This window comes from Sebastes fasciatus, chromosome 10 (genome assembly GCF_043250625.1).
Source record: "Sebastes fasciatus isolate fSebFas1 chromosome 10, fSebFas1.pri, whole genome shotgun sequence".
Lineage (NCBI taxonomy): Eukaryota > Metazoa > Chordata > Actinopteri > Perciformes > Sebastidae > Sebastes > Sebastes fasciatus.
Genome location: NC_133804.1, coordinates 28,611,535 through 28,638,076, shown reverse-complemented (window position 1 = coordinate 28,638,076; position 26,542 = coordinate 28,611,535). Strand labels below are relative to the sequence as shown.

Below are 26,542 nucleotides of genomic sequence, written 5' to 3'. Positions count from 1 at the left end.
AAAGCAACAGTATTGTAATCATATATGTGCTTTTCGATGATCAGCAGTCAGATTAGGACGTGGCGGCTGCAGTATTTCCATTGAATTTCAGGTAAATTGTTCTTTAGTACGACCTCTCATCTGTCCACCACCACTCGCACATTCCTTCATGGTGAAAGTATAGCACAACTTTTTTCATGTTGTTGTAACAGTTTTTTGGTATCAGACAAGTGATATTTTCTGCTTCATTAAAAAAAAAAAAAAGAATCAAGAAAAGTATGTTGATGTGATTTATTATTTTACAAAAAAACATGCAACTAAAATAGAAAAAGAGTTTGGCATCAAAATGTCTCAACAAATCCTGTATCATCATGTAATTCTGCACCAGAAGTGGATAGTATTTGAGCCCTTATCAGCTTGTGTTCATGGTGATGTGTCTCATACCGCTGATGCTCCTTTTAGCCTTTAAGGTGAGCCGTCTCTGAGTTTGGATCTCCGTCATGTGAGGGCTTCTTGTTCTGAGCGAGGCAGTTGACGCAGCCATGCTGACAAGGACAGAAAATATAAGACAAGTCAATACAACACGACATTTACAGAGGCAGTACACAGAAAAAAATCTAGTAAATACTGTGATAAATGGCTCAATACTACCTTTAAATGTACCTTGATTGAATGCTTTCTCATTACGAGGTAATCAATGTATTTCCCAACATTTTGCATGCAGATTATTCATAATTTAGAGTATCAAACTATACTGCATTTGAGTGAAATGCAATTTTATTATCCTGCAAAGGTGCAAAATCCCTCAAACTTTGACGAAATTGTCGTACTTGTTTACTGTACAATGTAAGACTGATTTATCATTAGTTGGATGTTTTTAGTAATATCATGATTGCAGACTATAAATCTTCAGCATACATATACAGTATAGAAATCAATCAGCTAATTTAAACAGACAACAACAATCTTTAGTACTTGGATACATGGGATAGCAGTATTATCTTCACCACAGTTCACACTATTATACTGTAGATTGATTTAATTAGTTACCTTCCACAACAAGAAGCCAACAGCTGCCAACAACAGGAGCAACGCAACGACTGTCAGTAAGATTATCCACCAGGCAACTTTGGTGAAATATGCAGCCTTTCTCTTGAGGAATACAGTCAGTCTTACCTGCGGACATGATGATATCATAAGGGTGGGTTACTGATGGCTACTGTTGCACTTTGTAAATATAATATTGCACGTATACAGTTATTATTTCAGTTTTAGTCCTGTGTGGGGTAAAGCAGAAACAGTTTTAAATAAGGAAATGTGCAATAACTGTATACATGCAATAATATATTTACAAAGTGCAATAGTAGCTGATATATAGATTTCAGAGTGGTCACCTGTTTGTCATGTTGATTACATCAGTGGAATGGTAGTTACTACAAAATTATGTTAAAGGTCCCATATCCCCCTCTGTCTGAAACGCTCCGTTTTAGTGCATTTCAACGGAATTACAATGGAATTGCGTTGCTAGGCAACAGTTTGGGTCCATGTTTACTTCCTGTCAGCTGATGTCATTCATATACACTGCAGCGAGAAATAAACTGGGACACATTTAGAGTGTTTATGTTTAAAACCGTGTAATGATCTAATATATTGTATATTTGTGACATCACAAATGGACAGAAATCCTAACGGCTTGTTTCAAACACACAATTTCTGAATACGGGCTGTGTGTATTTCTCCGTATATTGAGCGTTTTGATAATTTAACAGTATTTATATAGTACTTAAACCTGCTTTATAATATGGAAATCATGGAAATCTCACTTTTTACAATATGGGACCTTTAAACCAAAAGGGTTATCCTCCAACACAACATATGTAAGTAAATTAACAAAATATCTCTTTTTTTAAACACTTACCTTTGTCCCAAGCTTCTCTGGATTAATTCCAATATTCTCTGGAGAGTTTGTTAAAGTGAGAGTAGCATCCACAACGATGTCTAGGTAGTTCAAAGAGCTGTAATCCTAAATGGGAGAGGCAGAATAAAAAAAAATAATGCTGTTGGACAAGCTGACAACAAAGATCCACAAAGCTAAAAGTCAGTTTGAATCATTCTTGGAAACAAGATGTTAAAGCAACAAAACTGAGGCGTTGTCATCACTGTTATGTGTCAGAGCTGATGCATTTCAAACATATGAGAGGAAGATGTTTTTACAGAAATAAAACACCTCTGTAAAAGTGGTGTTCCAGAGGCGTGAATGCAGAAGCATCACTGCAGCGCTGTCCAAACCCAGCAGAGGGCAACGGATCTGCACACACTTCAGTCCATCTGAGCAGGTCTGAAAGAAAGGACAACACACTTGATGCTCACATGGGGCAATGAAAGCAAACTAAATGTTGCCACAGCATTTTTCTTTCTTCAGTAATAATAATAATGATTTCTTACTAAGGTTTTGTATTTCCTTCTTTTTGGAAGAAATGAGAATTCATCAGTAGAGAGAGCTTCATGTTCAGCTTCACGTCTTGTCCTCGAGGGCTCGTGCCAACCCTTCCTCACAAGGATTAGAGGTGTTTATTATTACAGCCGTTGCTTACATTTTGAATAATGAGGTAGAGATGTGTTTATTACCTTTACATGTTGAAGCGGATTGACCTCGTTCACAGGTGAGCAGGGGACCGACTGCACACCTTTACTGCTGATCTGAGTCAAGTACAGAAGCCATTTTCCTACAGAGTTTTCCTTCGGCCAGTCGATGTTTAGCGATGCATTGATAAAAGATTTCAGTGATCTACCCAAATTTGTTATCTGGTAGAAAAATAAGATATTAGAACAGTTTCCTTCGACGTGTTTGTGTAGGGGGAAAAACAATTAAATGCATTTTACAGTAAGATATCAATCACTCACCCTAAATTCATATTGAACCGGAGTTCCAATTTCATCCACTGATGTTATGGCGCTCTCACCCCTCAAGTCTTCCTCCAGTGACACTTGAGACGGCCTGGCCAGTCTGACAAACAAAGATACGCCTCAATTTTATTATTCTTCGATCAGTCAAAGCATTTTAATTCATTTTCACACTCTAATTTATTACACTTTGTATATTTTATGGCAACAAAAACAACTGGCATTCTCCACTTAAAAATAGCTTAAATATAAAAAAAATCAGTGTTGAAATGACAAAACTATATTTATAAAAAACAATCTAATAAAATAACACAATTTAAAAGACATTAAAAACTAGTACCTACCCATATACTTGCAGCTCCAGCTGAAAAACCACTTTGGCTAATGCCTCAACTGGTTGTATCATCTGCATACTCGTCCTGCATCACAGGAATAACACGTTTATTAACTAGAATGGCACTCAGAGAGCGCAGACCTCCGCCAAGCTGCCCGAGTACGATTGGCTCCCCTCTCCGTGCAGCTTGCGCCACCATCCACGTGTAATTTAGTTTATGTTGAGATCAGCTGTACGCAGCAGAGCAGCGTAAAACACTTCATTCAAACTGGACAGAAACAAAGTAAAACTCAAAACCGTCGTCGTTACTCTTTCCAACAATCACCAAGTGTGCTTTGGTCGAACTCAACTGTAAATTCACCAAGTTTATTGTGAAAAAACACAGAATCTACAGGTGTCCCCCCGCTCTCTCTCTGTCCCTCTCTCTGCAGGCAGAAGGAAAGAGGCTGGGTGACGCTTCATGAACGCGTCATCAGTTACACTGCGCATATTTTAAAGCCTGTGGTGTTAATGCATAGGCTGAGCGGCGTTATTAAAAAAAATTCCCGAAGCCGGATCATGATCCGGATCGCCACCAAAATCGAATGGATTGTTCATTGTGCCACACCCAACCCCTCCAAAGAATGTCATTCAAATCCATCGCTGACTTTTGGATTAATCATCCAAACGGACAAACCAACAAACAAACCAACAAACCAACAAACCAACAAACCAACAAACCAACGCCGGTGAAAACATAACCTCCTTCCTAGGCCTTGGCGGAGGTAATAATCAAATACAGCCCACTGATCAATAACTGATCAACCTACTTACGTTTCAAGTTGCAGGGTGACGTTGACGTCTTTTGTACTCAGTGAGATACCGTGTGTTGAGAGTATGACATAAAAAGTAACCTGAGGGGAAGAAAATAGCCATGATACAGTACATGCTTCTGATAACACACACACACACGCACATGCACACGCACGCACACACACACACACACACACACACACACACACACACACACACACACACACACACACACGCACACACGCACACACGCACACACGCACAAAAAACTGTACTACTTACTTCAGCGTCTCTTTGGAGTGGGTTTCCCAGTTCACAGTCTATCCGTGTTCCTTTGTCATTGGCTGTACAAGTCACTTGTGTTTCCTATGAACAAACACATGCAGAAAACAAAGACATTGGAATAAAAAGTATTTTAATTTTCTGCTCCTTTATACTTCTACTCCACGACACTTCAGAGGCTAATATTGTACTTTTTACTCCATTATATTTATTTGATAACTTTAATTACATTGCAGATTGATATTAATACAAAATACAATTAACAAATAAATTATGATGTATTATATCAGCTAAGAATATATAAAATTGTATTGATCCCTGGGGGTAAATTCACAAGCTGGTATAAAAAGTAATAATAATAATAAATTAAATGTATATAGCAAAATAAAATAAAGCAAAATTTCAAGGTGCTTCACATAAAGCAATCATAATACAGCGTTAAAACAATTTATTTAAAAAAGCCTTAAAATAGAATAAATAAAATCGCAGACAAAGTATTTAAGTTAAAAAGTGAATAAAATTACTATAAAACTATAGTAATTATAAAAGCCCACCTTTACCAGCTGCATTGTTAAAGTGAGTGTTTCATATTATATTCACACTAATAACTAGTTTTAAATATCCAGAGTAGTTGTACTCCTACTGTTGCTGTGCTGTAGACGATGGAGACGTAATGTAGAGTCTCTGGGAGGCTGATGACTGAGTGACTCTGGTGAGCGTCGTCCCCGTTTCTGTTTGTCACGGTGATCCCCAGAGCTATGTCTTCATCTGACGGAGTGATGACTGCAACACCGTCTTCTCTACGGACACAACACTAGATGACCATGCAGTTTGTTTTGAGAGGATTGTTTTTTGACTACATGTATTCCTTTTTCTTTGTGAGTTACTTTTTTTTCATTACCTGTTGAGTGATTTGAAAACATCTTCATTATTTTGTGTTTCCCTGGAGCAGAACTTGTACTGTAACTCTAGGTTGCTTTGGCAAATGTTGTCCCGGCCGCAGCCCTTATTTATTAAAACAATCTGTGAAAAAACAACAGAGCAGAAATTGTTTCCTCACATTTTTTAACCTTATTAAATCTTATCTCTCACACAGATATACCCTGTCCCTAAAGAGTTTAATTCTCACAGTTTCGCTGACAAAGATGACACTGTGAAATGACGCTGTGAAATAGAGCACAATTTGAGTCACTATATCTTATTGAAAAATGTAGACTACTTGAACTTAACTCAACCTGATTGAGCCATCTCTACCACTTGGTTTAGGTATTGTACACTAAAAAAATCCCACTAGATGCCGCTGTGTCTCTACATAGCTGATATAAATAGCTGATATAAAAAATGATATCAGTATTTTTTTAATTTATTTTCTAATTTAACCTTTATCTAACCAGGTAGTACTCATTGAGATTAAGATTTTTTTTGCAAGAGAGAACTGGCCATGACAGCAGCATTTAAACATACATTAAAGTTTCAGATGCCACAACATAAAACAAATGCAAAATAAATACATGGAATAATATCATACAAAACACATTAAAATCAAGTGTTTGAAGCCAACGTTAAAGTGAAAATATCCATAAACACACACAGCTCCCGATTGACTGCTTCCAGGTCTTTCATTAATGATTTAAATTCATCAAAAGTAATCAGATTTTCCAGTTTCAACTTAGCTTGCAGTGTATTCCAGGAAAATACACTTTAATACATAGTATGATTTTTTCATTTTTTTTTTTAGATGTTTTCAAGGTAGCCCTCTGTACATGGTAAATATCTAGAATAAATATATGGAAATAATACTAGTACTGGTAATACTACTAATTCCATGGTAACAAATTGACATATGTTGGTATATTAACCTATTACTGCATAATAACAGTATGTGGTTTGCATTTTTCTTTTACTATGAAGCGACATCTTGTTGTCTGGTAGAGGCCTATATTAAAAAAAAATGATGGGGTCTATTTAAAAAAAATATATATATTGTTATTATTGCCCCAAGGAAATAAAAAATTCAAAGAGAACATTTTCAATTGCTTTTTTCTTAGTGAGGACATTAAAGGTATCAGTAAAGATATCATTAAAGGTGTACAGACATACACTTGTACCTCTGAGACGGTGCTCTTTTGCTGGTAGAGGTTGAGGACGGGAGTAAGGTCGGGCAGACCGGCAATCCTCCTGGTTGTCTGACTGGGGCTCCACAGCGACACAGTGATGGAGACGGGGATGCTGTGCAGTCTGTCCTTGATATCACGCTGCAACAGGAGAGTTTTTATTTCGGTTTCATTTGTACAGAGATGGGTTTCTTTAAAAGGGACATTGCACAGTGAAACAGTACCAGAAGTCGGAGTTGGGTGTTGGTACAGATTTGTCTCTTCTGTCCAGGCAGCTCCAGTTTTCCTCGAGGCGAACCCAGAAAATCCACTCTGGGAGGAAGCCTCGCTTTCCTCCTCTCAGCATCGGCCTCGAAGGTGTAATTGAGCGCTGCGAAGGAAACACAAGATTACATCAACTCACTACTAACACTTATGATAGTGTGACAAACTACTCTCACTACTGCCACTATAAGTATTATTACAACAATCAACAACTAATACCATTATTACACAGCTTCTACTACTACTGTCATACCACTACTTCAACATCTACTGCAAGTAATACTGATATTAGTGCAAATAATAACTATGTTTATAATATTTGAGGTAGAGCTGGGCGATATGGCCCAAATCTTCTATTATCATATAGGTAATTCCATATCTTGATAACAATATATATCACGATATAGCATGTTTTCTGGTAATTCAATAAATAAATAGTCTATATGAAATAACCACATGGTGAAGCCTATATTTGTCTACTCCTGTGTGAATTAAATACTATGTATTTTCTCATTTAATTAAGAACTTTAGTGCAAAATGAACATAAACAATTTCAAGTGAAATTATAGAAAAAAATTAATCAATATTTCCAGCTAATACGCTGACGCTGATGTTTACATGCATGCACACAAACACAGAGTAATCAGATTAAGACAATAACTATTATCAATTCAGATTTTCCGAGACATCTGAGTTAGTACGCGCTTGTTATTGTCAATTTAGACAAAGTGTATCATGATATCTCAATATATGATTTCATCACAATATGATTCCATTGAAAGACGATAAATTATCATATTGAATTATCGCCCATCCCTAATTTGATTTTATGTATTTGAGTTTGACATTTAATGTGTTAATAATCAATGATCTAGTCTGGCTCAGTGTTACTTTGTCGACCAAGAATCCATCTTGTACACTAGCTATGAAAAACTCTTTAACTCTATGGTATATCTATAAATATCTTTTCAACAGCACATATGTTAAAAAGACATTAAATGCCCCTAACTCTTACATTTTGTTGGAAGAATACTCAACTGATAATAAAGAAACTTACTCAATTTAGGGTTTAATGATGCTGGATGCGTCGTGTAGGTAAAACATGCCTGAACTGCAAAATTACTGTGCAAAAAAACACATTGGATCAAAAGCCAATAAGGTTGCAGTTTGATCATGTTGACGTTTGTGTTTCTTTGTACATCTTACCATGTGCGTTTATCACATTGTTTCTTCGTGATGTCTATCTCAGTTGGTGTTAACCTCAGAGAGCTGCTGACACTGATCACCGGCCTCGATCTGAAACAGAGACAACAAAAACCACAGGTTAAAAAAAATCACTGCTATACAGTACATATTTACGGGTTGAATAGTTGTAAGAAACATAAAAAAAACAAATTTTTTTAACTATGTTTTGGCCCCGATGCCAATAATATTCAATAATATAGCGCTTCTAACAGTGTCTACAAAGTGCGATCCAGGATGGCCTAATACAAGAACAGCTATGTGAGAAAAAACAACATAAAAAAGCAACTAAATATTAGGAAAAGGTTAAAGGAAAAGATGATGTCATAAACAAACTGACATGTAAGAAGCAAACAAAGACAAAAGGATGAAAACTAAGTCTATAAAATTAAAAAAAGTTTAATCTCTTTTGGGATATGTTTAATCTGAACAGTTCAATGTGAAATTAATCCATAAAGCTCCAAAGAATCAGGGTGTCAGCCCTCGTCCTGAGGTTCTATATCGGTTGTATGCTTTACATCATGTTTGGATCATCACTAAATGTGCTTACAGGCTTTATAAAACGAACATTTTTGATTGAAATGGGCACCTGCTGCATTGAAATACACACTGACTTATTTCTCTTTTTCTCCAAGTGTTTGTGCTGAAACATTACCTGAACACAAAGACAGAATCAGACAGAGATCCCACAGCCAGATCAGGGTACTGATTGTTGTCCACGTCCAAGTTGCCAGACAGAGAATATCCAAACAGAGTAACTTTACTGGATCCCGATGAGAGGACCTGAAGAGGTCAAAATATGGGAATGCAAGGTCTGTTTTTTTGCTGTCTAAGTATTTGAACTGGTGACATTTTCATAACCTCACCTGCGCTGGCTTTTTGTTGATGCCACCTGATGAGCCGTAGTAAAGGAATACTCGACCAGAACCATCGTACGGTGCCCCCACGGCAATATCTGTCAAAGATAAAAGACAAAAGTATTTCTTAAAGTCTCTTCGCAAAAATGTCCTAACTGGAGTCAAAAATGCAACAAAACACTTACTTAGCATTTGTGTTCTGACCTTTACCATTATTCAAGATGTTTTCAGGCTTTAAAGTGAAAATATGAAGCTTTTGAGAGGAGAAATAAGACATGCTTCCTCTTACAAATGAAAAGTCAAATTCATAAGTAATAAAACTTGAGCTCCCTTGTTCATCTCAGTACACTCAGGGTTTTTTGCTACTACAGCCTTAATTGGTCTGGTATGATCAACAGCTTATGTTGATGTTGATGTTGACTAACTTTGGATATATTCTCACTACTTGTGCTACTGTTGCATCATGTTTTAGTATTAGTACCACATCATGTAATTACCCACAGAGGCCGCTGTTCAGCAAAAGTTACATATTGATAATTGAGTATTTAAAGATGAAAACAAGTATACTTTCTTACTTTGTGTCAGTTTAGTCAGTGTATGATACATTTGATATGAAAAATTTCACAACCTCCATAACCATCTTGATTGACGTCTCCTATGTTTTCCACTGCGTGGCCGAACATGGAGTCTTTATGTCCAAGAAGTTGAGTTGGAACAATCTTGTCCCAGTTTTTTCCTTTGTTGTTGTTGATATAAATGTAGACCGCTCCTCTAATCAAACCATCTTTAACAAAGAACTCTGGCGCTCCTACAGCGAGGTCATCCCACCTGCACAAAAAGAAAACAATACAACAGTCTCATAATAAATATAACAAACGGGGAGAGATGTTTGTTTTGGCAGAATACTAGATATATGAATTGCGTAAAAAGGTTATGTGATGTAGATTGTGTGCATGCGTCTACAATTCACAATGCCAGCATGACAAATCCCTGAATGTTAAACGAGAACTATGCCCATTTTCAAAATTCATTCATTTTATTCCTATGGTCTAAGACAGTCCAAAAAATATTAGTAAACATGAACAACTCTCTCCCAAATCCCAAAACTAAAGCACTAAAACTACAAAAAGTTTGAGACTTAATTCTCTGGTTTCTGGCTTTGAGAGAGAGCATCAATTTTTTATTGTAGGTGGTGTTCCCCTTTAATGCAAATAAGGTAGATACAAGTATATTTTAAGACTCACAGCTCTGCAAGCTGCCTTCATAAAGGAGGTTTACAAAGCAAAGTTTACTTCACAATGTCAAAGAGGGATGAATAACACTGTTATAAATATGTTTAATGTATAATTTTAAATTCTTACTAGTATGGCTAAAAATATAACATTTAAAAATGCAAAAGAAGGAAAGGTCATTGCATGAGCTGGCTATTAGAGGCTTGTGGTGAAATAATTACATTTTACTCAAAGTGTGTTAAAGAATAAAGCTCATGGAGTGCCCAAAATGGAGAAGGATGTATCCTCTCTGGGGGACATGAATGTGATCAGTAAATTTCATAGCAAGCTGGTGATTAGAGTTGGATATTTCTTGTGTGCAAGTGACAAGAAATGGTCGTGCTACATGGAAGGTCATGGGGTCACTAAAACTCACGAAGGGCCTTTAATATCTGCAGCAAATTCCACAGAAATCTGTCAAATCAATCATCTAAAAAAACAAATCTCACAGGATAAGGGCATGGTGAAGACCTGAACACAAGCTATATTCATATAACCTTCCCTCTCTGCTGAACAGCCTCATCCTGCATTGGAAAAGTTAAAACAACCAAAGAGCTGATAGAACAATGGCCAAGCATCAGGGGGCAGAAAAGACTGAATTTGTCAAAAAAGAAGCCTATTAAGAATGCATGATTGTTAAAAAATATTTTTTTTAAATACACAATGCAGAGAATTGTATTAGAAATTCCTAAAAATAGCAGGAAAACTCATCTCTGATGCAATATTCACAGGAAATAATCTGCTAAAATTCATCCAAATCGCTCGTTTTACACAAATTTCCTGCAGTTATTGCGTTCACCATTCGGGGTAATTGTACAGTTTATCAGCTGTTCTGTGCAGTTAATGTTATGCATTGAATATAATATGAATTATCCATGAAATGTGTCGTTTAGTCAGGGGTCGTCAGTTTACTCAATGATAAAAAGGGGGTCCCTTGAGGAAAAAGGTTGGGAACCACTGGTCTAGACAGTAATTTTACTTTTAACCAAACTGTAGGATTAATGGACTGACTAACCTCTTTAGATCATACAGAAAGTAAATAAAGTATTAAACCTACCCATCACCATTGAGATCCACCACAGCCACATCGTAGCCAAATGAGGAGGCCAGACCCGGACCAGAGAGGACCAACTCCACAGACAGATTTCTCTGTGCCACAGGGTCGGCTTTAAGAAAGGCCACCTGGCCGCTGTAACCTCCTCTGGGCGCTCCTGATACGATGGTGAGCTCACCCTGTCTGACGAGGGCCATACCAGAGTCAATGGAGAATCCTGGAGGACAGAATATCATGCTGTTTATGGGGAAATAATACTGTATAAATGGAATGAAAATAGACTTTCAGGGTACTTCTAAATACTTAAAAGAGGATTCTTACTAGTGAAAATCACATTTCCATCTAGGTATATCATTAACCATTGGATATATGAAGCAATGAGCTAACTTGAAATGCCCTTACTGACTCCGACCAGACTAGAAACTGACCCAGGTAGCTGTCTCTTTGGAGAGGAATAAGTTTCGGGTTTAATTCGTCAATATCTCCAGTCTCACGAGGATCGGCACTGTAGATGTCCAGGTTGTCCAAGAGCTCCATTCGTACGATTCCTTTAAACAGCCAGAAAATATTGAACAACAAAACTTAAAAATGCTGCATCATATAGAAAACAGGATTTTATTTTGGGAAAAATGCAGAATTTTATTGTATATTTTAGCATGTAAGTTGAAAGTAAGTAAGTAAAAATCTGTTAATAAGTGCATTTATATTGTGATGGAAAGTCAAATAAAATATGGCTAAAACTTGTATTATTTCATATTATTTCACATTTATTAAAAAATAATATACCCCACTGTTTTAGGACAATTTTTGCCTTTTAAAAAGATGATAGTATGTATTTATTTTTTTATATCTATTTTTAAAGATTGACATCTTCAGTAAGAACTAGTGGGTTTGGGTTGATTACTTCAATTAAGACTTTCATTTTTTGTATTACAAGTTTTCTGAAATGTTATGCTTAAATATGCATATGAGGCATTATCTTATCAAATATTTGCTAATTTGCATTAATTTCCAGAACAGAAATCTGAACATTGGATAAAGTCAGGTTCAAAAATCTTGTTTCATGTTGTTGACATATTAGAGTCAAAGGTTTTTACTGTGGGGATTGTAGATATCTTTTTCTATCACTCCATAAATCAGAAAATACTGTCAACATCCATAAAAAAACAAGCAAAACATTTTTGCCATGTTTTTAGGAATAAAATGTTCCATAAATCACGCTATGAATGATATATGAACAAACTCCTCTGTAAAAACCTCCAGAATATAGACAGGAATGAAACTGGAGAGTTTGTTGTATGTAAGTGCTACTGAAGTGGAGATTTCTAACTCAAGAGTCATTTTGAGAAAACAGCATTTAAAGATATGGATTGTAAAATTCTGCACATTTTGAAGACACTAAATGTGAATAGGTTAAAATATGTTAACTAATAGATATCACCATGAAACCTCCCCAGTTGGTTACTTACATTAGGACAATTATATTTTGTTTACAAGTTTTCTGAAATGTTATGTTTAAATATGCAAATGAGGCGTTATCTAATCTCTCTTTTGGTGAATTTAGGAGAAATCTACAGATACAAATAGACAAAGTAGTAAAATAATCATCTAAATGTATATTTTTTTATGTTTTCATTCCTCTAGTCTGAAAGAAAACATGTCATGGAAGCAAAATAGCCCAAAATCTCTAAATTGACCAGTGCATGAAAAACAACGTTTTTGCCTGGGGCTTCTCTCCTTAAAATGCAATAAAAGATAGAACAATAAAAAATGAAGCTCATTTCCAATCTGTCAGTAAGCATAAACTGTACATGCTTGTTAATTTTGGCTGATGAAACGTTGATGAAGAGTTTTATTTTACCTTTCCACAGGTACGCTCCTGGTGCTCCAAATAACAGAGATGTGTTGTCCTTTGCAAAAGATGCTCCATGACCCTGTTGGCAGTATGCAAACCACTCGTGGTCCTTCTGACGTCTGGTCAGGTGCTCATCGTCACAAACTACCCTCCTCCACCTCCTGTCCTCCTTCCCGACCTGCAGGTCGTCTCCTAGGAGGTAACACTGACCCGTCACCAAGCGGGGCATAAAAGGGCCCGGGCTCGGGCTCCACTGCTGGTATTTATGAGCACAAGTCTGCCAGGGAAGGATGATAAAATTACTGTCTGCTTTTTGTAAGATTGTTTATTATTATATAAACGTGGAGTGTTTCTTACCATCACATTTTTACCAGGACCTTGGCTCGTCACTCTAACTCCCATCCACTGGTTGTTTATGCCTTTACTGTCGAGGAACTCTAGAAAAATAAACAAGTTGAGCCACAATGTCAGTATAATTACATTCAGTAGATGTAAATCTTTAAGCTAAAAAGTACCAATATTACAAGACCTGCATGTAAAGTCCTGCTTGAGTAAATGTAACAGAGTATTATCTGCAAAATGTATTGAAAGTATCAAAAGTAAAAGTACTCGTTCTGCAGTAAAATGGCCCTTGTGGCTAATACATTGTTATATATAGCATTGTTAGATTGTATACTGATGTATTGATGTGTGTAGTCTCTTTCCTGCGACAGTGCTGTTGAAGTGATGATGAAGGATGCTTCGCGGACACTGTTCTTTTTGGTATAATAGAGTTTATTACAAACAAGCAACAAATGTCATAACGAACGTCTAGAGCGTCCGGAGGTCTCAAGTCAAATCTGAGAGTCCTCCCTTCGGAGCTCTCTCGCCTCCTTATATCGGGTCCATGGCATGTAACAGCTGAGCTGAGCGTATAACCATGCATGGCTCCTTTGTCCTACATAACCATGCATGGCTCCTTTGTCCTACATATTTATCTTTCAGCCCCATGTCATATCTTGTGACCATATTCTCCACTTATGATTCTTACCCATGTGTTTACCCTTATGGCCTCTCGGTCATGTGCAAGACTTGAAAATATACCACATATTCCCCCCTTCGAGACTTACACAAAGTCTCGAAAAAATAAAAGAAGATACATACAGGTGTATTTAACATGACAAATTTAACAACCCGCCCTTTTTACCATTGAAACAACTGTATGGAGTCTAAAAGTGAGAGTGAAAAACCTGTCAGGCAGCTAATCTTTCTTGAAATATCCATTGAACAATGTAGACAGGAAAATTCTCTCACGGTCCCTCTGCCAAGGCGACCATACGTAGAACTTCATACCACTGAAATGAGGAAATTTAGCAATTTGTGTATGGAAATGATTTAAGCAAATACATATGGAACTCTCAGCAAATTAAAACAAGACAATGTCCAAAGTCAGGCTGGTCGACCCATCGCACCTTTCTATGGACCTTTTCCTGCCTACCCCACTGTCCCTAAACATCGAGAAAAAGAAAACATCTGAGGTCCCATTATATTTAGAAACCATCACTTGCCAAGCATGTAATACACAAAAAAGACAATTCATTTTTAAGAATACTAATGTAACATCTAAGAGAAGACATAAGACTATATAACGCTGCAGTTTCTCAGCAGCCTTGACTCCGGTATAGTATCGATGACGTCTTGACTCTGGATGTTGTATCGCCAGTCCACGTTCAGAGTTCTTCAGGCCATTCGTATTTTCATGTTTGAAGTGTCTGAATCCATTCAGCCCATCGGAGTCCCTGACAATCTACCACCCTCACAGTGGTCTTCCCCCAATATGTTCTAGAATGAAAGAAAAGAAAACCAGTATCTTTTGCATACATAACAGATACAAATTAAAACATCAAACACAGAATAAGAACACTTCTATAAGTAAAAATGTGAAATTAGAAATCATATAAGTCAAAATGTGAAATTAGAAATCATATAAGTCAAAATGTGAAATTAGAAATCATATAAGTCAAAATGTGAAATTAGAAATCATATAAGTCAAAATGTGAAATTAGAAATCATATTGTTCCTTTGTTGCCATATCCCCCCTTCGAGACTAAACAAAGTCTCGAAAGAGCAAAACAAAATCAACACTACAAACTACGCAAGCAAAAACAGAGGTAAATAATAGGATTATAATCATATGAGATATTTAAAATGGATATTCCTCCACCAATTCGATCTTTATTGCGTCATCCTCATCCACGTCCGTGTCAGCTTCGTGTAATAATGGCATCAGCGTTTGCTCGCCAGGCAGCACAACTCCAACCCATCTAATTATCATAGCCTTTGCAAAGGTCAACAACAGCGTGCAAAAACAAAACATCACACACAACGCCAGAACGAGCGCTACCAAAACCTGAACTAACACTGCCCCTAGTGGCCCCAATTTATCCTGTAACCAAGCATTTGCAGACCATCCCGCGTCTTCTGATGGGCCAAACGCATCTCTTATGAGCTTCAATGCCCCTATGACACTAGTCATATTATCAGAACTATCAGGAATCAAAGTGTAGCAGGCATCTCCTGTTAAATTTAAAGCAACACATAAGCCCCCTTGTTTGGCCAAAATATAATCAAGAGCCATGTCATGTTTCAGCAACGTCAGTCTGTGACTTCTCTGGGTGTTTGACAACAATTCGAAACCTCTTATGGTTTCGTTCGCAAAGCCTTGCAAGGTGTAGGTAATGTTGTCGATGTGATCTGCTAAGAATGTCACACCATACCACGGAAAAAATCCTATACCCCACTTCTCTCCTAAACTTATTCTCCAATGGAAGGATTCCAACTTGTGAAACTGTGCCAACTCACGTTTTCTCCTACTACTTGAAGCGACATCAGATTGGACCCCCTCTGGCCCTACTCCCTTCTGGATAGTAAGAACCTCATATGGAAGTTTCAACAGTGACATATAACAGCATCCTGTCCACCCATATGGTAGAAATATGTATGCCTTATTACCACAGACCCACCAAATATCCTTGAAATTCCCTATAGTCACATTCCCCGGCAATATCTGATTATGTACCCTTAAAATTGTCTTCTCTTTGTGTTGTGGTACCTGAAAAGATGCTTCATACGAATCATTACTATTCCCACGTTCCATTTTACCCAAGTCCATCATATATTTATCACACTCTGATAACCCCATAAACGTTCCCGGCCCTTCATGAGTTGTATTTGAACAAAAACAGCTGGTAGCTCCTACTGCTGTCACCTCCATTATATCAGGGACCGCTGTTCTGATATCTTCATGCTGATCAAGTACATTTACATATGGTAATTCTGCCAACCAAGAACAAGTCAATCTAGGCTTAAAAAGGTTCATTGCTAAAGCCATCACTTTATCCACTGATGATTGCTGTTGATACAAGAGCCATGATAATGCATAACTTTGACACATAGTGGTTAGTGGTTCTGGTATAGTCTCTAAAATCGAAGGCCATGAGCTTGGCGATCGGATTTTCACCAGACACGGACCATCCGTTTTCACAACCGATCTTACGGAGTGGGTTACTTGCTGAAACCATAAGTTCCTACCTGCCCAAGGGTCTGCGATTTGTAACACTGAAGGATCAAACCCAAATGCCTTCCATTTAGTGTCTCTCTTTTGTATTGTATGGTAATGATCCATCATGTACTCTGGTGTCTGATCAGAGTCAACAAAGGTTTCATCTATGTTTAAACTAGTCCTCTGGGCTGTCATAGATGACTCTACATACTTCTCTTCTATCCTCTGTTCTCTAACTTCAACAATGTCATTACTGCTGTTCACGCTAGGCTCTATTTTTGACATTTGCTTCTGGAGTACATTAGTCACATCCTTAAAGGTCCAAGATGTCATATTAGATATCTGCGTTGTATTTACAAATGTCGTAGATGCCACGGATGTCGTCGCTGTTGTAGTATTCATCCCCTTTGAAGTCATAACTAGAGTAGTAGCCTGAGTAGGTGTATGAACATTCTTAGTTGTTTCCGGAACTAACGTAACAAGCTTTATCTGTGTACTAATCACCTTTGGAGTGGTTACTGTAGTAACTTGTTTCTGAACTTCTTTAGTATTCATAGAATCTCCAATAGGCCCCAAATCTTTTATCAGAAGTGACACTCTACGAGTCACACGACCTTTGATCCAATAATTTTGATATGGAACAAATTTAAACTCCGGTTCTTCATAAGAACACATGTATTCTCCTTCGTCTTCCCGAGTAACGTTACGCAGGACCAGGGAACAATCATCATTAATTTTCATCCACCTAACCTCATTAAACAAAATATACTTCCTCTGATCACGAGGCACAACGTCATCTTCAGGTCTTGTCAACAACAAATCTTCACCACGACTATTTTCCCATTTGGGAAACAAGTTCCCTCCATTATTCCATCTCCCACATTGACAAGGAAGGTAAACTGTTCCTCCTAACCTAGCTCTGATCACAGTACTCAAAGGAGGTGACGTTATAGATATCACCTGAGGCGCCTTTGTAGTTACATGTGATGCATTTATACTTCCAATAGCTTTTGCCATTGAAGGAGTAGATTTCTCTTCCATCTGTCCAGCTTTCATCTGGAGAGTTGATGTCATAGTTGTTAATTCTCTTGTTTCCCCAACCTCTTGGGGGTCTATGCTTTTATTCCCCCCTAGTATCACTAGATACACCACGCGAACTACAAATCCTAACTTGGACCGCTCACTTCCAATACGTCGATCGTAAAAAGAACACCTGTAATCACCTTGATCTTCCTGTTGAGGCTTATATACATAGAGACTACAGTCTCCCTCAACCTTCACTATCCTTTTGTCATTAACTAATGTATATTTCCCTAATGGTGCTGTCTCTGACAGATCTAGGATCTTACCATGGCTATCTTCCCACTGAACTCTGAGTTTCCCTTTACCACTATTTTCTTCTGTACACTGACATGGAAGCCGAACTGACTTTCCCAAGGTTGCTTCAACCCTGGTCCTACAAAATCAATTTCACCGTCTTATCCACAAACTCTTTCCCATTGTCTGAGGATATTCGATCTGGAAGTCCCCACCTGCTTATGACCTCTCTACATAAGAACTTGGCAACCGATTGATCATCCTTTCGTTTTGTTGGACAGGCCTCAGGCCATCGTGAAAATCTGTCCACCACGACTAGCATGTACCTTTTCCCTTCAATCGGTTTTATCATGTCAACATAGTCTATAACTAGTTCACGCATAGGACCCCTTGGAGTTGGGATGTGGCCAGGAGGAACCGACACTCCCCTCCGAACATTGTTTTTCAGACAGATAGTACACCTGCCTATGACATAATCAATCTGTTCAAGCAAACATGGTGCCCAAAAACCCATACTCTTTCGTGATCTTTCTCTTCACTTCCCCCCTTGCAACGTGAGCTAAGCCATGCGCCTCCTGAATCATCAGACCCAACAGGTCTGGAGGTGATAGTATCAGCCCTTCATGATTTCTCCAAAGTCCAGTAGAATCTCGGGTGGCACCTCGGTCTAGCCACAACTGTTTGTCCATTTCAGGAGCAGCTTCCTGCATTAAAATCACATCTTTGAGTGTAATTTTGTCTTCCAAGTTCACTTCATGCGTGACGAGAAGAACTTTGCCCAATTTATCTGCTCCAGTGACTGCTTTTGCAGCTTCATCAGCCGCTCTGTTCCCTTGTGAAACCCTTGACGCATCCTTCTTATGTGCCGCACATTTAGCTATTGCTATTTCTTTAGGCTTCATCATAGCATGCAACAATTTCATGATCTGGGCGTGATGCTGTATCGGCGAACCATCCGTTTTCTTAAACCCTCGGTTCTTCCACACTGCTCCGAACAAGTGGCACACATTATGTGCATATGCAGAGTCAGTATATATCGTCACTCGCTTCCCTTCTGCCAACAAACACGCTTCAGTTAACCCCACCAGCTCAGCAAGTTGTGCAGATGCAGGCTGTGGTATCTCTTCAGCCTTCTCCACTGTAAATCCAGTTCCTTGGGCTTTTACTATCGCATAGCCGGCCCTTAATTTATCGCCCACACGATAACAAGACCCATCAGTCCAATACTCCAGGTCTACCACATGTAATGGGAGAGCTTGTAAATCTGATCTAAGCCTAGAGTATTTCTCTGCTTCTTGAACACAATCGTGTGGCTCCCCGTCTTCTGGAGTTGGCAAATTCTCCGCTGTATTTACCGTAACACATCTTGCTAGGGTAACATCTTCCTGCTCTAAGAGCCTATGATAGTCTCTGAGCCTAGACATGGTCAAGTTGTTCTTACCATAATTCAAAAGATTTCTGAGACTATGATGTGTAAGAATTGTCACTGGATAACCCATTGTTACAGATGATGCTTTATTGTACATTAGAGAAACTCCCACCATAGCTCTGTAACACAATGGTAACCCTAGCTCTACTTCTGAATACATCTGGGTTAAGAGTCCCCTCCATTGGCCATGGTTGGTCAATTTCAGGCCAGCGTTTGTGCCATTTTTCCGATATTTTTTTGCAATGTTTGCGATGCCCCTAATTAAAGGATTATTCTTCTGTACTATCTCAACAGGAGTGATTACTTTTGGATTTTTAGTGTTCTTTTTTCCCATTATAACGGCTTCCTTATGTTCCGTTATTGTACTTTAATGAGTAATTGCTAAAATTAAAACTACTCAAGGCTTTTTAGATTACTCCCCCCCTTTTTTTTTTTTTTTTAACCCAATTACCCAATTAATCAATTAACCAATTAATCAATTAACCAATTATCCAATCAACCAATCAATCAATCAACAATTATCCAATTAATCCAATTAATCAATTAACCAATCAATCAACTAACCAATCAATCAATTAACCAATTTATCCAATTATCCAATTAATCCAATTAATCAATTAACCAATCAATCAACTAACCAATCAATCAATTAACCAATTTATCCAATTAAATTAATCAACAAATCAACCAATCATAAATTATCCAATTAATCAATATTCAGCTCAAATCGTCAAACAGTCACCACATTGAATATCCACCACAGCACAGATCAGACAACCCACGCACAATAACATAAATGAACATCTGCAATTGTCAGCAGAGGTTAGACTAAACAATCATATGCCATTAATTAATCAAATGCATTAACTGATCAATCCGTTGCCAAGTTGTCTATTTATTCATTTATTTCTTTCTCCAAACTGCCTAGAGCATGTACTCTTTCATGTGTATAGGAGCAGGTCAGTCTCCTCTTAGGTTTATAAATGCAAGCAGGTTTATATGTGTACCATCAATGTTGCTTACGACTGAGAACACATACAAATATGGAAATGCAGGTTTTGTTTTTGTTAAAGAGTCTGTGGATAAATTTGTACCGGCCTTTAGTAGATTGAAGCGGAAGCCTCCTCATGGACGTCAGCAAGCCACACTCCGTGATGTGCCGGCCCGCTGCCTTGCCTCCCGTCTCAATTCTCATTCACCATAAATGACATAACAGACAAAAAACATGCAATGATTTAGTCTCTTGTGAACCCATTAGGTCCCTTTAACAGCATCATCAATTTTATTCCTCCCCTTTAAGAAGAGCTCATGTTTTATTTACTGACTCATTTAATTCATATATTTCTATTCTTTTCCAAGGGCCATACGGGTACTGCAGTTACACAACTCCACTTTATTTGTCCTGGTTTATAGTTATTTATCTTATGTGTATGCGTTTATCGTAACCAGGCTCATTTCAGTGGCTCATCGTTTTATTCTTTTTACTGTATCTCCCGGAAATCCCTCTTTTGCAGAGAAAACAAGCATCCACTCCTACCGGCCGTGCCATCACGCCCAACGGCGTGAGTGACAACAGTGATCCAGAGAGAGTGCGCTTCGATCTCTGATCCAGAGAAATTCCCACAATCAATAGCTTATGTTTTACATTATTTAATTCATTTAGTCTTCTGGAAACAGAAGCTCATGGTTTTATACAATACCTCGGGCCACGTATCTATTCTTACAAATTATTAAATGACACATATACTCTCTTCCCATGCATTTTATAGTCCACATCTGGAGCCAAATGTCACACACACACACACACACACATTTTCCCTCCTCCCAAAGTCCATACACACACATTCTCTTCACTCCAACTTTAGATATCTTCATTCGTACAGCATGCTTTCTGCCGCTATTTTCCTTACTTTTTCTCATAAAATTTGTGCTACCTTTGAGGTGTAAAAATCTTCGACGAGAGGCTGCTTCAGACACCGTTCGTCAACAAACGTCAGAGTGGTAACGGTCATTCGAATTGTGATTCTACACTCTCCAGTTATTAAACTGACCATAAGATGTCGTTTTCAGGTTTTAATTGCGGCCCATACTACATGCTCCTCCACTTGAGGGCTTTCTATTCTATCCGATTTGCGGCTTGTCATATGATCATTTCCTTTATTTCCTTTATTTCCTTTATTTCTCTGTCTCTTAACACTCTTTACATTTATTTATTCAAATTACCTGGATCCAGGTTTCCCACTTTTGTCTTTCTAACTTAATTCCGGACTATGTCAGAGCCATCGTTACGCAGTGGCTAATATGCATGTGTCTTACCGTTAATAAGTTGAGGGCCCCTCTTTATTAATCTCGCACGATACTATTTAACACACCTTACCGTTACCATGAAGCTATTCTAAACTATTCCTTGTATTTCTCATACTTCTTTTCTTCACTTTATATATATATGTATATATATATATATTTTTTTTTCTCTATTCATTCCCCCTTTTTTTCATTAAATTTAGCACGGAGCCTCACTTTAAACATCAAATCAACAGGACATGTCCATAACAAGAAGGTTCTTAATTTACGGTGTGGCCAAACAACTCCACATAACAGCCCCAATTTATGACCAGCATTCAATGAGTGCGCTCACCGTTTTGTGAAGTTGTAGCAGTACTGCTGTTGCGGCCACCTCCGATCCTTTTCGTGACGCCAAATTTGTAGTCTCTTTCCTGCGACAGTGCTGTTGAAGTGATGATGAAGGATGCTTCGCGGACACTGTTCTTTTTGGTATAATAGAGTTTATTACAAACAAGCAACAAATGTCATAACGAACGTCTAGAGCGTCCGGAGGTCTCAAGTCAAATCTGAGAGTCCTCCCTTCGGAGCTCTCTCGCCTCCTTATATCGGGTCCATGGCATGTAACAGCTGAGCTGAGCGTATAACCATGCATGGCTCCTTTGTCCTACATAACCATGCATGGCTCCTTTGTCCTACATATTTATCTTTCAGCCCCATGTCATATCTTGTGACCATATTCTCCACTTATGATTCTTACCCATGTGTTTACCCTTATGGCCTCTCGGTCATGTGCAAGACTTGAAAATATACCACATGTGTAAGGAGCATTTTACCCTTGCAGCTGCTCGAGGTGAAGCTAATTTTAACATATACAGTTAGTTTAGTACGCTGGTTCCCAACCTAGGGGTAGGGCCCCTCCAAAGGGTCGCACGATAAATCTGAGGGGTCATGACACGATTAATGAGACAGTAAAGAAGAAAAAACAAAGTGCTGCAACGCAAATCTGTATTTATTTTATGGACTTTTCTCTCTTGTGAAATATTAGATAATTAAAAACAATTATTCAAATGAAAACTTGTGAAGTTTAGAAAGGAAAATCATCCTCTGGTGAATCTGCTAACAACTCATAGACATCTAAAATGTGACAAGACACTCGGGCTGTGCAATTAATCTAATTTTAATTACAATTACGATTTGGGCTTCCCAACGATTATGAAAACTAGGTAATCGACATAAACAATTATTGTGCCTCATTCCGTTTCGCAATGACACTCTTTTTTTGTCTTGTGTTATAAATCCATCACACCCCTTTTCCTTTACAATGGTGTGCATTCGGGGCACTCGGCAGGTCGGGGACGGTGTGGGAGGATCCCATCGTCGGAACGCGCTGGCCCCGCGACCGACTCTAGGTTGGCTTGGAAAGGCCCGGGGTGAAGGTAGCACTTTACAGCACACCTCGCCTGGACCTCGCCGTTATTCATAGCCTCTTAATTTTGTTCTCAAATTGCACCAGATTAATGCATTTAATTTTAAATTGTAGGCTACAAAATGTTATCTCTAAATGCATGTTTCCAAAGTCAACGAGTAATCGTGTTAAATAATTGTGATCTCAATATTGGTCAAAATAATCGTGATTACGATTTTTGCTATAATCGAGCAGCCCTACAAGACATTACTGCTTTGTAAGTAGTCACAAGCCAAAAAGGTTGGGAACCACTGGTTTAATCTTTAACAATGCATTTTATTTTATAAGGTTATTATATGTTTTTAATGTAAAATCTGAAAAGTAACCAGCTGCTGCATTTTCCTCTGAAATGTAGTGTAGAAGTAGACAGAAGCATGAATATACTTAAGTACATGTACTTCAACATTGTACTTACTGTAATTGTTGCATCGCATTAAACACACAAAGATGACTCATATAATTTGAGATAAAACAGGCAAACAAACCTTCATTATCAAACTCGATGGGCTGGCAGCGCTCGGATGTTGCAGAGAGATCACACTGGTAAACAACACCTGTAACATTCACTTGGTTCTGGTGTTTGGATTGTGGAGCTCCGACCAGCAATCTGGGGAAACATATCACAGAGTTTGATTTAATTTACTCAAACTTAATCTAATAATATGTTCACTCACAGGTTCTTTGTGGCTGGGTTCAGCTGCTGGTGGAAGGCAACAGAAAATCCAAACAGGCTTCCTGGATCTCCGTTTCTCTGCAGCACACTCTGGGTGTCCAGATTGAAAGCTGATACATAAAGAGTCTGGAGGTGCCAGAAACTCAACAGAATCACCGTGTGCCAGTGCTTTCCCATGATTGTGATTACAACATGTAATCTGCCCTTTCTCACGCGGTGCCTGAGCTCTCTGAGAGCACAAAGGGAGTGTAAACCTCATAGAAAAGGGATTGGCCCTAGCAGGTGTTAACTGTAGACACAGACAGACAGGGTGTGGTGGCATGAAATTTATCTTCATATAACAAAGCTGCACTGTTCACCTGTATGAGTTGATAACTGGAGTTAATATTAACCAACTTCTGCTTTGATGAAAGTCAATTGTGAGACACACCCTCTGAGCAAAAGTCTTCTCTGCTGGCAGTGGGCCAATAGCTGAATATTTAAATAATGACATGAGGTCATGTTGTGGCTTTCACTGGCTCTTTTTTTGTATTTACTTATGTACTAACATGCTCTGAGAATTATGGGAACTCATGACTTCTTGTTCAGAAACACCCAGCTATTTATTCCAGGCTGGTCTCATACACTGTAACTAAACCTACGAAAAGTAATGCACTGTAATTTGCGTATATCCCATGAAAATCAATTTGTTAGTAATTCATGTAACTATGAACCAGGAAATATAAAGAGTGGCAAACACCGCGTAGGGAGGAGGTCGGGGTGTAAAAATACCGGACTTTCGCCAAGGGGACTGCCGTTTGTGTCCCCTGTTAAACCAGAAGTCAACGTTGATTTATTTGTCACGTAACGCCACTTCCAGAGTTATTTTAACCCGAATCATGATCTTTTCCAAAACCTAGCTAAGTGGTTTTATTGCCTAAACGTAACTAAGTAGTTTTGTTGCCGAATTCTAACCATGTCGATCTTTTCCTAAACCTAACGAGTCATTTTATTGCCTAAACCTAAGGAAGATGTTTCCTGTGAAGATGGAAGTTTATTCTGAACAGATCATTTGCATGTTACAAGCGGAAATTGGCACGTGTTGTTGCTGGACATTGTATGAAAACGAACCAAAAAGGAGGAATAACTTTTTCGTAAGATATCATACATATAGATACTATCTATCTATCTATCTAGGAACCTAATCAGGCTTAAGGTGGACAGACCTTTAAGGTGGACCACCTACACACTGATAGAAAACATGAATGTTACAGTTATAAATTAACATTTTCACACATCATTAAATGTGACTTTTCACAGAAAGACAGTACAGCCTATATTACAGTAGGCCTACAGGAAACTAAAGGTGCATTGTTTCACCAGGTGGCACCAGAGTGTCTGTTAATAGAAGACATGGTGGTCCAATATGTCAGGCCTACAGATCTGCAGGTGACTTGCCAATTAATGTACATCAATCATCATTACTATTTATTACTATCTATCGTTATTCATCTGTTTTTTGTTGTAGTATCAGTAGTAGTATTTGTAATAGCTGGACGTAGTCATTGTGACATCATCCATTGGTTTGTGGACTGCCGTTTTGAAGCCTTGAGTTTGACATTTTGGCTGTCGCCATGTTGTTTTTTTGGCCGTCGTCATCTTGGTTATTTGCAACCAGAAGTGACACGAGAGCGTGGAGCTAAGTACAACCGAACGCTGAATAGGCAACCAAAATGTTTCAATTAACTTTCATGAACTGAAAACACACTGTGAAAGGTTTAAAGTTGTAAGACAAAAACACAAACAACTCCCAGACCGGATAACGCCGTGGTAGCGACCTGTCAATCACAAGGTAGCCACGCCCTAAAGCATCCCCTGCTTTATGGTCTATTTGACTCTAAATGGGACCATAATTTACTAAATGAACATCATGCTGTATTGAAGAAGACTTGAAACTAGAGATTGAGACCATAAAATCATGTTAACAATGTTTACTGAGGTAATAAATCAAGTGAGAAGTAGGATCATTTTCTCATAGACTTCTATACAATCAGACTTCTTTTTGCAACCAGAGGAGTCGCCCCCTGCTGGCTGTTAGAAAGAATGCAAGTTTAAGGCACATCAGCATTAACTTCACTTTGTTGCTCTGGAATTTAAACATAAAAAGTTACTTCAAACAAGAATTACTGTAGAATCACTGATACACAACACATGGTATTTATATTGAAACTAAAGGATAAATGTGTTTAGTTTAGAGAGAAACAAGTCCAGTTCATACAGTTTATACTTTCTGCTGCAACACATCGACTCTCTGTTCGACTTCCTGTCTCTTTGTAATGGATGATGAGAAACAAAGGACAACATGAACGGATATGACAGAATCTCATACCCGCTATTTGATCTGCAGAGTTTTTACTATCTAGTTAAAATAATGCAGTAATTTACATGAGATTCTTTGGTTGATGCTTTCCCCCCCCCTCCCCTCCCCACACACACACACACACACACACACACACACACACACACACACACGCATATGCACACACACACGCACAGGCACACACACACACACACACACACACACACACACACACACACACACACACACACACACACACACACACACACACTGAGACACAAACAATGATACATGGAAAATTCAGCAGCAGTGTGGTTGGGTGGTCAGAATGAGGTGTGAATCCACAGGGGCTATGTTTTTTTCTTGTCTGCTTTAGTTTTAGTTTCAGAGCAGGGGCCAACACTTTTAAAGCATTTATAAATAGCAGCTTGCAGGAACACACATACAAACACACAGACACACCTGGGCAGTGATACCACAGAGTGTTTCCACTGCAGTAGTTGAGGGTGTGAGTTTCCTCTTCTTTAGTTGTTGAGAAAAGGGAG

General features: G+C 38.3%; 1 protein-coding gene across 1 annotated transcript; it reads right to left on the bottom strand.

The window, feature by feature from the left end:
* Positions 1 to 40: 40 nt before the first annotated feature.
* On the bottom strand, positions 41 to 23,878 carry LOC141775669 (integrin alpha-6-like). Its single transcript, XM_074649259.1, has 25 exons — positions 23,661 to 23,878; positions 23,472 to 23,593; positions 13,306 to 13,385; positions 12,955 to 13,225; positions 11,522 to 11,641; positions 11,097 to 11,310; positions 9,397 to 9,596; positions 8,778 to 8,866; positions 8,567 to 8,694; positions 7,876 to 7,965; positions 7,727 to 7,791; positions 6,630 to 6,775; positions 6,400 to 6,546; positions 5,193 to 5,314; positions 4,935 to 5,091; positions 4,292 to 4,375; positions 4,031 to 4,110; positions 3,228 to 3,302; positions 2,884 to 2,986; positions 2,608 to 2,784; positions 2,425 to 2,526; positions 2,207 to 2,317; positions 1,898 to 2,002; positions 1,030 to 1,155; positions 41 to 524 (listed from the first exon to the last, which is right to left on the bottom strand). Exons 1-25 carry the CDS (start codon positions 23,834 to 23,836, stop codon positions 438 to 440), a joined length of 3,177 nt encoding a protein of 1,058 aa, XP_074505360.1. The 5' UTR covers positions 23,837 to 23,878; the 3' UTR covers positions 41 to 437.
* Between the last annotated feature and the right edge of the window lie 2,664 nt (positions 23,879 to 26,542).